The sequence below is a fragment of the Impatiens glandulifera genome, chromosome 2 (genome assembly GCF_907164915.1).
Source record: "Impatiens glandulifera chromosome 2, dImpGla2.1, whole genome shotgun sequence".
Lineage (NCBI taxonomy): Eukaryota > Viridiplantae > Streptophyta > Magnoliopsida > Ericales > Balsaminaceae > Impatiens > Impatiens glandulifera.
Genome location: NC_061863.1, coordinates 61,071,655 through 61,085,541, shown reverse-complemented (window position 1 = coordinate 61,085,541; position 13,887 = coordinate 61,071,655). Strand labels below are relative to the sequence as shown.

At 29.9% G+C, this 13,887-nt stretch overlaps 2 protein-coding genes across 2 annotated transcripts; both read left to right on the top strand.

Moving 5' to 3' along the window:
- The first annotated feature begins 3,390 nt into the window (after nucleotides 1-3,390).
- Nucleotides 3,391-8,182, top strand: LOC124926321 (U4/U6.U5 tri-snRNP-associated protein 2-like). The gene is made up of 10 exons (XM_047466520.1): nucleotides 3,391-3,546; nucleotides 4,030-4,406; nucleotides 4,974-5,218; nucleotides 5,375-5,459; nucleotides 5,546-5,731; nucleotides 5,808-5,975; nucleotides 6,247-6,456; nucleotides 6,880-7,051; nucleotides 7,596-7,767; nucleotides 7,871-8,182. The coding sequence occupies exons 2-10, from the start codon at nucleotides 4,062-4,064 to the stop codon at nucleotides 7,965-7,967; spliced, it is 1,680 nt and encodes a 559-aa protein (XP_047322476.1). The 5' UTR covers nucleotides 3,391-3,546; nucleotides 4,030-4,061; the 3' UTR covers nucleotides 7,968-8,182.
- Nucleotides 8,183-9,200: 1,018 nt separating this feature from the next.
- Nucleotides 9,201-10,329, top strand: LOC124926604 (protein PLANT CADMIUM RESISTANCE 2-like). Its single transcript, XM_047466856.1, has 3 exons — nucleotides 9,201-9,539; nucleotides 9,613-9,684; nucleotides 9,770-10,329. The coding sequence occupies exons 1-3, from the start codon at nucleotides 9,233-9,235 to the stop codon at nucleotides 10,117-10,119; spliced, it is 729 nt and encodes a 242-aa protein (XP_047322812.1). The 5' UTR covers nucleotides 9,201-9,232; the 3' UTR covers nucleotides 10,120-10,329.
- Nucleotides 10,330-13,887: the final 3,558 nt, after the last annotated feature.

The window sequence follows — 13,887 nt, the reverse complement described above, 5'->3', positions numbered from 1 at the left end:
CATATACATATTTCTTTTCAAATTTAAAATAATAAATTATTATAATAATAATAACCAATTAATATTCAACTATTAAGCAAAAATAAAATTTACAATCTTTAATATTTCAAAATACTATTTCTTAAATTTATTATATATATATATTATATTAATTAATATATTATAAAACCCACAGGGTATATAAAAAAAAGAAAGATTTGATTTATAGGTTTTAAATTAAAATTGATGTCATTGTTATGAAGAATTCTAAAATTTATAATATTTATATATATATATATATATATATATATAAATGATTAGGGGAGTAAATTTGGTGAGGGAATGATCTTATTCGTTGAAAAAATCAAATAATTTCTCTTTTTTCTCTCATTTTTACATTTTTCAATCAACAAATGAAAGGTGATGTCAAGTCATTCCCTCACTAAATTCTCTCTCTATCACTCCTCGTATATATATATTATTATAAGTGTGAATATTATTTTTCTATTATAATAATAAATACGATATACATATATTTTTAATATATCAATATTTTTTATTTTGTTTATATTAAACCAATTAAACTGTTTATTGATAAAATAATTTAATTATCCCCTTTTCAAATGTTGATTTTTTTTTTATCAAATAGTTAATGTGAAAGATCAAGCAACATTTATATACCCAATATTTCACCACTGTATCTATATTATCTATATTTTGTTAATTGTGGCTGGTTCATTTGGAAACGTTTACAAACATTGATACTTTTCAAATGAAGCAAATTACTCCACATCAAAACAGTATTATCCTCAAATAATATGTATATATTTACTTTACCCCAAGGTGGATCAAAACAGTATTATCCTCAAAATTTATTTATATTTTTATATAATAATAAAAAATGAAGAGTTTTTAAATGGGAACCATAAATCTACTAATAAATGTTTCAAATTTTATATCCCTTTAAATTCGTTTGTAATACATTTTTAACCTATCGAATTAACTTAAGCAAATTCTTTAAGGGTGTGTTTGATGATGGGGAATTGGAATTGGAATTGGCATTGGAATTCTAATTCCAATTCCATGAGAATTATGAGAATTGGCATTGAATTACAATTCAATTCCTATGTTTGGAAAAATGATAGAATTGTAATTTAATTCCAATTCCTATGTTTGGGAAAATGATAAAATTGTAATTCAATTATAATTCCAATGTTTGTAAAAAATAAAATATCGGTTCAAAATGTTAACTTTTAAAATATGTTTTGACGTTTTGGCACGTTTAATACGTTTTTGACATTTTTTCACATTTTCACACGTTTTTCACGTTTTTCACACGTTTTTCACATTTTCCACACATTTTCACGTTTTTCACACGATTTTTACGTTTTTTTAAACGTTTTTCACGTTTTTCACATGTTTTTCACGTTTTTCACACGTTTTTCACGTTTTCACGTTTTTCACACGTTTTAACACATTTTTCACGTTTTCACACGTTTTTTACACGTTTTCACACGTTTTCACGTTTTTTACACGTTTTAATACGTTTTCACGTTTTTCACATATTACAACACGTTTTTCACGTTTTTCACACATTATTCACACGTTTTTCACATTTTCACGTTTTTCACACGTTTTAACACTTTTTTCACGTTTTACACGTTTTTCACGTTTTACACGTTTTTCACTTTTTTCACGTTTTTCATGTTTTTCACGTTTTTCATGTTTTTCACACGTTTTAACACGTTTTCACGTTTTCAAACATTTTCACGTTTTTTACACGTTTTAACACGTTTTTCACGTTCTTCACACGTTTTTCACGTTTTTCACACATATTCACACGTTTTTCACGTTTTCACGTTTTTCACACGTTTTAACACGTTTTTCACGTGTTAAACGTGTTAAAACATGTTAAACGTGTTAAATGTGTTAAAAATGTGTCAAACGTGTCAAAAACGTAAAAAACATGTGAAACGTGTCAACAACGTGTTAAAAATATTTTAAACGTGTTAAAAACATGAAAACGTGTCAAAAACGTGTTAAACGTTCCAAACATGTGAAAAACGTGTTAAACATGCCAAAACGTGAAAAACGTGTTAAACGTGTCAAAAATGTGGTAAGCGTGTCAAAAACGTAAAAAAATGTTAAATGTGTTAAAAACGTGAAAACATGTTAAATGTGTCAAAAACGTAAAAAATGTGTTAAATGTGTCAAAAACGTGAAAACGTGTTAAACGCGTCAAAACGTGTTAAACATGTGAAAAACTTGTTAAATGTGCCAAAACGTGTTAAACGTGTCAAAAATGTGGTAAACGTGTCAAAAACGTAAAAAAATGTGTTAAATGTGTCAAAAACGTGAAAACGTGTTAAACGTGTTAAATATGTGAAAAACTTGTTAAACGTGCCAAAACGTAAAAAACGTGTAAAACGTGTCAAAAATGTAGTAAACGTGTCAAAAACGTAAAAAAACGTGTTAAATGTGTCAAAAATGTGAAAATGCGTTAAACATGTCAAAAACGTAAAAAAACGTGTTACATGTGTCAAAAACGTAAAAACGTGTTAAACGCGTCAAAAACGTGTTAAATATGTGAAAAACTTGTTAAACGTGCCAAAACGTGCAAAATGTGCCAAAACACAAAAAACGTGTCAAACGTGTCAAAAACGTGTTAAAAACGTGAAAATCATGTTAAACGTGTCAAAAACGTGTTAAACGTGTCAAAGACGTGAAAAACGTGTTAAATGTGTCAAAAACGTGTTAAACATGTCAAGGACGTGAAAAACGTGTTAAATGTGTCAAAACGTGTTAAACGTGACAAAAACGTGTTAAACGTGCCAAAAACGTGTTAAACGTGTTAAAAACGTGAAAATCATGTTAAACGTGTTAGACGTGTCAAGAACGTGAAAAACGTGTTAAATGTGTCAAAAACGTGTTAAACGTGCCAAAAACGTATTAAACGTGCCAAAAACGTGTTAAACGTGTCAAATTATGAAAATATGTTAAACGTGTTAAAAACGTGTAAAACGTGTTTAATGTGTGAAAAACGTGTTAAACATTTCAAAAACATAAAAAACGTGTTAATTTGGAATTACAATTCCGACCTAAAAAGATAGGAATTGAGAACTATCAAATTACACTGTATTGAATTCCATTGGAATTCTAATTCCAATTCCAATTCTTAATATTAAAGTGTCTAACAAACATAAGAATTGGAATTGGACCTTCCAATTCCAATTCCAATGCCAATTCCAGGGCTATCAAACACCCTCTAATTTTAATTTAAATAAGAGATCATAATAATTAAAGAAAATGTTAGTATTGTACGCTTCTTTAAACAAATAAAATAAATTATGATTAAAAAAATCATTTATAATCTTAATTTTTTTTTTTCTCTTCCATCACTTTAAAGTTTAAACAGAAAAAATATAGTGAAAACATCTGTCCCAAATCAGGGCTAGGAAGTCGGTGACAGGAAGAATTGCATTGCATCCCCGTTCACTCGCCGCCGGTGAGAACTCTGCCACTTCCACCTCGCCGGTCGTGGTCAATTCATCGATCTCATTTCAGCAGGTCTCTCTCTCTCTCTATATATATATATCACTAAATGTTCATATTTAGGTCTAGAAATCTACCTGAGCTTCTGCGCGTATACAAGACGGATAAGTTCTGTGTAGTAACTCTAACTTCTTATAGTGGAGTGTATTTTCCCCTATCTGAATCTAAGTCAAGCGTGTGTATGATACTTTGTTGTCTGTCATATTGTCTTCCATTGGGAGAACTTTTGCTTATTTGTTTGTTTGGGGTGTGGGTGGAGGATGTTATCTTTGATTAGTTTTGCTGCAAATACAGGAGATTATGAGTTGTTTTATGTTTAACTTTGTAGCAACATTTGTTGAAGTATTTCTGAATGAATGTTGATGAGTATTTTGAGTTCCATATCCATGATTGGCCTTATAGGATTGACTGTTAGATTTTCTAATTCAAGTTACTGTAGCTGGATATATGTTTATGCTGCTTCCATGATTACTTTTAACGGATTTTCATGTTGAGCAGTCAAATAATAATTGTACGATAAAAGGGTGAAGATGACAAGAGAAGACGAGGATACAGAGCATGAGGAACGAGTAAAGAGGCAGAGAGTCTTTGAACAATCTTCTACGTTGTCTTCTTTGCCGCCGCAACTTGAATCTGGAAATTCACTTCTTCCACTTGCATCTTATGATGACGAAGAAGATGAGGATGACAGAGGAATTGATGGTATAGGCAAAGACAGTGACAGGAACATAGACCAAAATGGGAAAAATAACACAACTTCTTATGATGATTATGATGAAGAAGATACCTTGAGTGAGGCACAAGGTCAGAGGAAGAGCAATAGGGTAATTGAACTAAGGAAGGACTGTCCTTACCTTGATACAGTGAATCGGCAGGTATTAATCTCTCTTAGTCTTCTTTTTTAATTGTTCTATTTTATATGGTTGAATATTTCATTGCTAGGATTTTGATTTGTGCCTGCATAAACTAGTCTGATAGTTAGGTTTCCAGGAAAATTATTACCATTCTCAATAAGTGTGGTGGTTGAAAATAGAGACAAAATGTGTTGTTTCATTGCTAATTTTGTTTTATCTTATGCACCTCTATGTTGTGAATTTTGGTGAGACATATTGGTTTACCCATTTCTTTCATCTACACATTTCCATTAACTGTTTCTCTATATTATTTTTGTCTATATGCTGGTTTCCGATTTTTATTGATTATAACATCAGTAAAACCAACCATTTTGATGCTTCTTCCGGATATAATGTTGTTTGGATGGTCATTGAGTTGAATCTACAGTTCTCAATACTTGTTTGAAGAGATGAAAGTGTTGAATTTAGTTACTTGAAGGAGTATCTAGGCAGCCATGAATTATGTGGACATAGTCCTGGAATTTAGAATAATTTTCTTTAGTTGTTTTGTTGATGGCTAAATGATTAGTTGATTATCTACATTTTCAGGTACTTGACTTTGATTTTGAGAGATTTTGTTCAGTCTCTTTGTCAAACTTGAATGTGTATGCATGTTTGGTCTGTGGGAAATATTATCAAGGAAGAGGGCAAAAGTCTCATGCCTACACACACAGCCTTGAAGAAGATCACCATGTTTACATCAATCTTCGGACAGAGAAAGTTTATTGCCTTCCTGATGGATATGAAATTAACGATCCATCACTGGAGGACATTCGGCATGTTTTAAATCCAAGGTAGCTGAGTTTTTTAATTTTCATTTATTTGGCTTAACATTTTATGCCTTTATTTACATATCTTGTGTTTGACCTGTGTATCCTTAATTATTAGTATTTACTGCCAGCAACATTTATTGTTTATTAGTAATTGTTATTCTTGTTGTATCTTAACAGGTTCGCGAGAGAACAAGTTGCAGAGATTGATAGGAATAAGCAATGGTCTAGGGCCCTTGATGGCTCTGATTACCTTCCTGGAATGGTGACCTTCTCTTTCCATAGTTCATCTCTCTTTCATGTGCAGTCGTTATAGTGTTCATTTTTATCACTGGTCTGGTAATTTTGTAGGTTGGCTTGAATAACATTAAGGAGACAGATTTTGTCAATGTCACAATTCAATCTCTGATGAGAGTAACCCCACTTAGAAATTTCTTTCTCATCCCTGAGAACTATGAAAACTGCAAATCTCCCCTTGTTCTTCGCTATGGAGAGCTGACAAGAAAGATTTGGCATGCTAGGAACTTCAAAGGGCAGGTTGCTTCTTGCGACTTTTTATGTTGCCCTAGTGTCAAATATTTGTTGTATTTCTAAGTTTCTTATTGCCATGCAGGTTAGCCCTCATGAGTTTCTTCAGGCTGTTATGAAGTCAAGTAAGAAGCGATTTCGAATAGGTGTGCAGTCAGATCCAGTTGAATTTATCTCTTGGCTTCTTAATACCCTTCACGAAGATCTTAAACACTCAAAGAAAGGTCGCAGTATTATTCACCAATGTTTTCAGGTTGGTGACTTGTTTTTGTGTGAATGGGCTTGTATTATCTCACATTGAGAATGATTAACGGCTTATAAGTGTTATTATGGTTTATGAACTTATGGTCACTTTCTTGGGTATCTCTGAGATGGGCTATGGTCCTGTGGGTTTGGGTAACAGCTCTCCATCTTTTCTGCGCACATATTTCTTCACTCATCCACCCAGCAATATTGTTTCCTTCTCATATTAGCTTGAATAGTTTGGAAGTTTAGTTTCATGGCATATTTGTTTTGTTCTACAGGGAGAACTGGAGGTTGTGAAAGAGATACATGGAAAACGATTCTCAGAAAAGAAAGAAGGCGGGGAAGAACTGAACAATGGCAATGTAGATCGAAAAGAAATCGATGGTGTTGTCACAGAAACAAGCAGGATGCCATTCTTGATGCTTGGACTTGATTTACCTCCACCGCCTTTGTTTAAAGATGTTATGGAGAAAAATATTATCCCACAGGTCTGTTAAAGTTATCTGAAGTTTGTTTGATTAATAATTCATCTGTAAGAGCCTAAGAGGTATTATACTAGTTGCATGTTTGTAAGCATCACTAGAATCTAAAAAGGAAAATCATCTGAACACTGTTTGCATTTACTTTTTCCATTATTTGCGTGTCATGGAACAATACTGCATTATCCAAATGTGAGTGTTGGGAAGATTTATACTCAAGTTGAGTGAGTATTGATTTACACATATTTTGGCCAGTTTAATACTCCTATTCAGATTGAGTGTCAGTTTGTACTAGTCTTTTTAATAATTTTAGCCCAGGAAACCTAGACATAAAAGAACTCTGGTAGGTCTAAAAAGAATGTAATTTCAGGTGTACAATGAGACATGTAATTGCTCTTTGACCATGTTTTGTTTCTCTTGCTTGGCAAATAGGTTCCCTTGTTCAACATATTGAAGAAGTTTGACGGTGAATATGTGACTGAGGTCGTGCGTCCTCATATTGCAAGGATGAGATACAGGGTCACTAAACTGCCTCGTTATATGATTATCCACATGCGAAGATTCACAAAGAACAATTTCTTTGTAGAAAAAAACCCAACCCTTGGTGAGTATTAATTACCATTGATTTCATCTACAATTTGAGACATATCAACATTGATATAAGCTTTAGGGTAATTAGGTGTGTTGGATAAAACTGAAAAAAATTAAGTGTTTGAAAAAAAAAAGTTGGACAAAACAAATAAAAATATCTGAATTTTAAGTTTTTGATATGCAAGTTAATTTGATAAAATTTTGAACTAACGTCGAGAAAGTTTTGAAAGACTGTTTTACCCTTAAAAAAACAATTTGATTCATTTACATGGGTTAAAGTTGTCTTTTGTATGCTTTTACTAGACTGCTCAGTTGAGTTATCTTACCCAATTAAACTAAATATTTTTGCTTTTAAGTTATTTAGCTTAATTTTAGTTGCATATAAAAATAATTAAGTAATTTTAGATAATAGTGTTATCAAATGAACTTAATTCAAATAAGCATTTAATTATTTAAACAAGTTATGTTATAAAAATTGCCTTGGCTGAATCCAGTTCTATTAAAAGATGAGATGTATGGAGTGTTACGGTTCTTATTATTAATAATTCCATGTGTAGTCAACTTTCCTGTGAAGAATTTGGAGCTGAAGGATTATATTCCATTACCTACCCCTAAAGAGAAGGAAAAGATATGCACAAAGTATGATTTGATTGCGAATATTGTTCATGATGGTAAACCAGGCGAAGGTTCTTACAGAGTTTTTGTTCAGCGGAAGTCTGAAGAACTATGGTAATTTGTTGTTATTACCCCTTTAAGCTAACTATGAAAGACATATTGGTCAAACTTAAAATGGGTTTGTGTACTTTGTTGATGTTGATTTTGTTTGTCTCAGGTATGAGATACAAGATTTGCATGTATCTGAAACTCTTCCTCAGATGGTTGCTTTGTCAGAAACTTACATGCAGATATACGAGCAGCAGCAACATTAAGGCAGGCTCTAAGAAACCTAACTTTGGAGGACATATATGATTTGCATCTACAGAGCTTTCGGGTTTCTATCTATGTTGTATTTGGTATTATTGATGTTATCTTGATGGCTAATGAATGCTAGTGAACAGGACAGGACAAGACACAATTGCATGATATGCATCATGCAATTTTGGAGATGTTTCTTTTTGGCAGAGATTATTGATATTTTGTTGTACTCGGATTTTATGTTATTTGTCACAATTCCTTTATGCATTTTAGATATTTCAAATAATATCAATAGGACTGGTGTTAAAGCATTGATGGTGTGTTGGTTTTGGGTAGTTGAGATATTTTTTGGTTATTTATTATAATATTTTGGGTTATATATGATTGGAATTATTTAGAATTTGATTATATGTTTTGAAGGTATTTAGTTAAAAGTAAATAACTCATGCCATCATAGTAGGCTGTTTGGATTTTTTTTTTAATATGTAATTGTAATACAACTCAATTTTTTTTATTAATACTAAAATTTTAAAATAATTTTATTATAATAAAATATTATTTTACTCTTTATATTATTAATTATATTACTCAATTGATTAATTATTATTTTTAAATAAATGTTATTTATCATTATATATTATTATTTTAAATCATTTTATCAGATTTTGTTTACCATCCTCGTCAATAATTTTTTTTTTTAAATTTAAATTTATCTACCTATTTCTTGATAGGATATATAGTAATGACTAATGAATCCGTGATTTGAGGGGCAAATTGACTTAGAAAACTTTTTAAGTCTTGATCAGTTATTTTTTTTCAATAATTAAATATTTATTTTATTTAATCATATTATTCATTAATTAAAATATTCTATATTTAAAAAAAATTATCATTATAAATTAATATTAGTTGAGTTTTTAAAAATATACAAATCAAACATAATTTCATTTATTCTTTATTCTCGATTACATTAATCAATTCTTTAGCAAATATCTTATATTTCTTTAAAAACAAATATTTTATTTATATATATTAATCCTGTTTAAACAAAAATATATTTGTTTGTAATCATAACCAAAACATTTCTAATTTAAAAAAAAAAAATCCAACTTTAACATTTCTGATGGCTTTACCCATAAAATATTAGCAAATAATAATAATTCTCAAAAGTCAAGCCATCAACGAGTCAACTGGCTCGTGGTTCATTATTATTATTATTATTATTTATTAGTGTTTTATGGTCTTCAACTCTTTCGCATCAATCATAATAATAGTAATAATGTATTCCTCCACATCTAATAACTCAACCGAATACCAGAGATTCTCAGGCTCGCCGGCTCCGCCATCGCCGCTTCCTTCTGAGCCGCCGCAACCGCAAGGTAAGTCCGTTAGCTTCACTGCAGAGGCATCGCCAAACGGTAACGCGGAAGATCCGGAGCAAGATAATAAGTCCGTGGACGTGACTTCAGAACTGTGGCCGAGCGGTAGCGGGGAAGGTTCGGCAGAGCCGCCGATTCGGAGGCTGATAAAGACTCGTGACCCTTGGTCAACTGGGCTGTTTGATTGTTTCGATGACGTCTCCAATTGTAAATAAATAATAATAAAGCTAGCTGCTGGGTGTTGTTTAGTTTGATAGTATTGATTTGTTTGCTGCTGCAGGTTGCATAACGTGCTGGTGTCCCTGTATAACATTCGGACAGGTGGCTGAGATAATTGACAAAGGATCTACTTGTACGTAAGAGTACTTAATTATTTGATGTTGATTAATTGATTGATGAATGAATGAATCTGAATCTGAATCTGAAATTGGGTACAGCTTGTGGTACGAGTGGAGCGGTATATACGGTGATAGGATGCGTAACAGGTTGTTGGTGCTTGTACTCGTGCTTCTACAGGGCGAAGATGAGACAGCAGTACATGCTAAAGGAAAGCCCCTGCTGCGATTGCTGCGTCCACTGCTTCTGTGAACATTGCGCCCTCTGCCAGGAGTATCGCGAGCTTCAAAACAGGGGATTCGACCTGCCCCTAGGATGGCAGGACAATGTCGACAGAGACGAGGGACTGGCCATGACCGCCAACAACACTAGTACTGGATCCAATTCCAATTCCAAACCCCCTCTTCCTCTTCCTCCTCCTCCTCAAGTTGAATCTGAGATGACCCGCTAGCTAGCTAGCTAGCCTACTTCTTTTCACACCATCCATATTCCATCCCACGATGATGCAAACACTAATTAATCAATATGTATAATTATTTAATCAATTATACTTTATATGAAACAATTCGTTATTAATTACTATACACATCACACATGTCACATGTTGAATAGTCAAGTTTGACGTCTGCTAGCTATATCATACTATTCAGTTAGTTGGATATCCTAAGGCCTAGGGTGTTCAACCCACCGGTCAATTGGTTCAGTTTTACCTTCTATTATACAAATTAGTTAATAGACTGTTTAATATTGACTGTTTTTGGTATCGGTAAACTTCTATTTTACAAATCAGTTAATGACTATTTTTTTTTTTATCGGTTTTACCCGTTTCGTGCAGTTAACTAAAAATTAATAATTTAATTTCTTAAATTAAATATTAAATTTATTAAATTACTATATTTCAAAATTATTATTTCTCCCATATATTATGCTAGCTATTCTATATTTTTCTTTTTTATATTATTATTAATAATATATATATATATTATTATTATATAATATATTATATTATTATTATAATAATATAATATATGTTAAGAGTCTCTATTAATATATATATATATATATATATAAATTATAATTATTTTTAAAAAATAATTCTATACTAATTATAATTTAAAATTTTACAAAAATTAATATATATATATATATAGATTATTAAATATTATTTATAATATATTTAATATTTAAAAAAATAATATAAATTATAAAATATATAATTAAATTATTATCAGCTAGTAAACGGAAGCTTTAAAACCAGTTAACCGATAAATCGGTAAAATAAAATCGGTAGGCTATCTGTTCGATTTTAGTTTTTCGATTTTTTTTACATAGCCCTAGTGACCAGTAAAATACTTATCCCAAACCTAATTTTTATTTTACATATCAATGTACGGATATCTCAAGTATAAAATAAATTTTTTAATACTAAAGCAAAAAATAAATACCTTAAGCTCTCTTATATTATGGTATTTAAGCTGTAATATACTTTGTCTATTATATTTAATTCTTGTTGAATAAAAAGTTAGTGAGAATAAAGCTTGAACAAAGAAATTAAGAAGTAACGTTTTGAAGATGAAGATGAGTGAGAAGACATAAATATTAAAATAAGAGAAGACGAAGAGTAGAGAAATAATATTATTTTTATTAATAAAGTGCCCACCTCTTGATTAAACCAATTTTAATTATTTACCACTTTTCAAACACCCTACTCTTATTTTAACAAAGTATTTTTATTTTTTAAATTAATTTATTACATCGATAAAAATAAGAGTATTTTTTTTTTAATTATTCTTACATGTTACACATTTTTGTAAGACATTCAAACCTTATTCACCATTTTTAAATGTGTATATTTCAAAAAATAAATTTAATTTAAAACACAAATACATTCAGATTGATAAACTATACACAAAGTTATGTCTTTATAAATTTTTAAAAAATAAATAAAAATCTATCTTTATTCAAAAAAATTAATTTTTTTCATAAATTATACAAATTTTTAGTCACCCAAACCAAGTTTAACAAATTAAAATGCGTAAATATTTTACTTTAAAAAGTTCAAGCTCCTTAGGCACAATTTAAAGCCCGAGCCTTATATGATGAAAAAAATACAAGTGTGAGCTTAAATAACAATTGAGTAATTAGAAAAATGATATTGACGTGAAGTGTGGATACAAATAAAAATAAATAATATACATTTATGGTAATGACGTGACATGTAAAAAGTCACCCTAAGTCTTAACAAAAAATAATATAGTTGGTATGAGGTTTGGGTTTTGTATCCTCTTCATCCTTAAATTCGAACCCGATCATCGGGTACTCACATATATCGGATATACATGTATATATCAATTGTCCTCCCTAGTTTGACAAGTCTTCTTACATTGGTTTTGGTTGAGTGAGTTTATAGGCTATATGTCCGTGAGTTTGACAAGTCTTCTTCATTGTCCTCCCTAACCTTCTAAATATATATATATATATATATATATATATATATATATATATATATATATAATCCAAACTTAGACTCACCATCTCACCTTCGAGAATTGTTCGACTTAATTTATTCTTGTAAATGATTGTATATACCTTACAAAATTGTTTTTAAATTCCAACAATTATTTCAAACTTATTTGATTTAATTGTAATTTTTTATATTAAAGATCTTTAAAAACATATTAAAAATGATTTAGTATTTCAGATAGGACAGACATGGCTATTTAAATCATAGTTATGAAACTCGGCTTGGCTTGTCGGTTGAATCGGCAAACCCGGTGAATTTGATTGATAAAAAAATTGGAAATACAATCAACTCAATTAAACTCGGTTAACCCGCCGGTTGGACCGGAAATCCATCAGTCCGGATTAAACTAACAGGTTTATCATATTTATAAAAAAAAAGTCACTTTCTTTCTCATTTATCACTCTCTTAGTTCCTCTTTTTTTTTTTTCCTATTGTGTTTACTTATTTCTAGTTCCATATGGGTTAATTACCGATTTATAGTTCTAGATATGGAGAATGACAAATTAGTAGTTGATATTTATTTTAATACTGAGAATGACAAGCTAATAGTTGTGTTAATTAGTAGTTGATATTTATTTTAATCATGTTAATTCATTATTTAAGAATTTGTGTTTATTTTAATTGTGTTGTCTCTAATAGAAATAATGAATATATTGTAATTGCGAAACAATATTTTGAATTTTCATCACTACTTTGACCAATATTGTATAAACAAATTGATAATATTTTTCTATTTTATATTATTTTATTATTATATGACCCAGTCTCTTCACTGGATTGATGACCGTGCTTTAAAACTATGTTTTAAATAATTCTAACTTAATTAAACATGTGTTCATGATATTATTCAATTCATTCACCATAATATTAAAATACATTTTATTTTAATTTTATTTATTATTATATATTAATACTCTTTAATTTTCTTTTATCAAAATATTTTTTTTCAAAATTATCACCAATTATACATTTTCAAATAATTTTAAATTATTTAAATAACTCATTACCAAACAAGAGTCCAAAGTGTTTCTAAATGAGATGGAATGTACAAATAAAACATCATTGTTATTTTTCATTTTTACAATAAATAATACATTTGAGAACAAGTATAACGCTTTAAATTGAAATTAAGGTAAAAATGTGAACTCCACCAAGATAGCACAGTAGTAAAAGTCAGGTTAAGAGACCAAAAATTTACGACTTCAATTCTATATATAAGCGCTTTAAGTTTAAGCAGGGATCATTACTGTGGGGTGTTATCCTAGTTTTATTTTAATTAAAAAAATAAAAATAATGAATGTAAGGATAATGCTAATTTCTAACATTATTTTTTTTTACACTAATTAATTTTTAATATAATATGAATATATATTTTTAAGCCAAAATTATTTTTTCCTGAAACGATTCATATAATGAGAAATAAAAGTTATTTAATCACAACAAAATTAATTTAATATATATATATATATATATATATATATATAATAATGCTTAATTTTTAAAGTATCCAAATTATCGATCGAAATATTTTGGTTAATTTGGATATGTATGTGAGTAAGGATGACAATTTGAAACCGCCCCGCGAAAACCGAACCGAATTGCCCCGTTTGAGACGGTTTTTCCCCGAAACCGAACAAGGATGGGACGGAGATGGTATTTGTGTCCCCCGCCCCGATTTCACCCCGATTCTGCCCC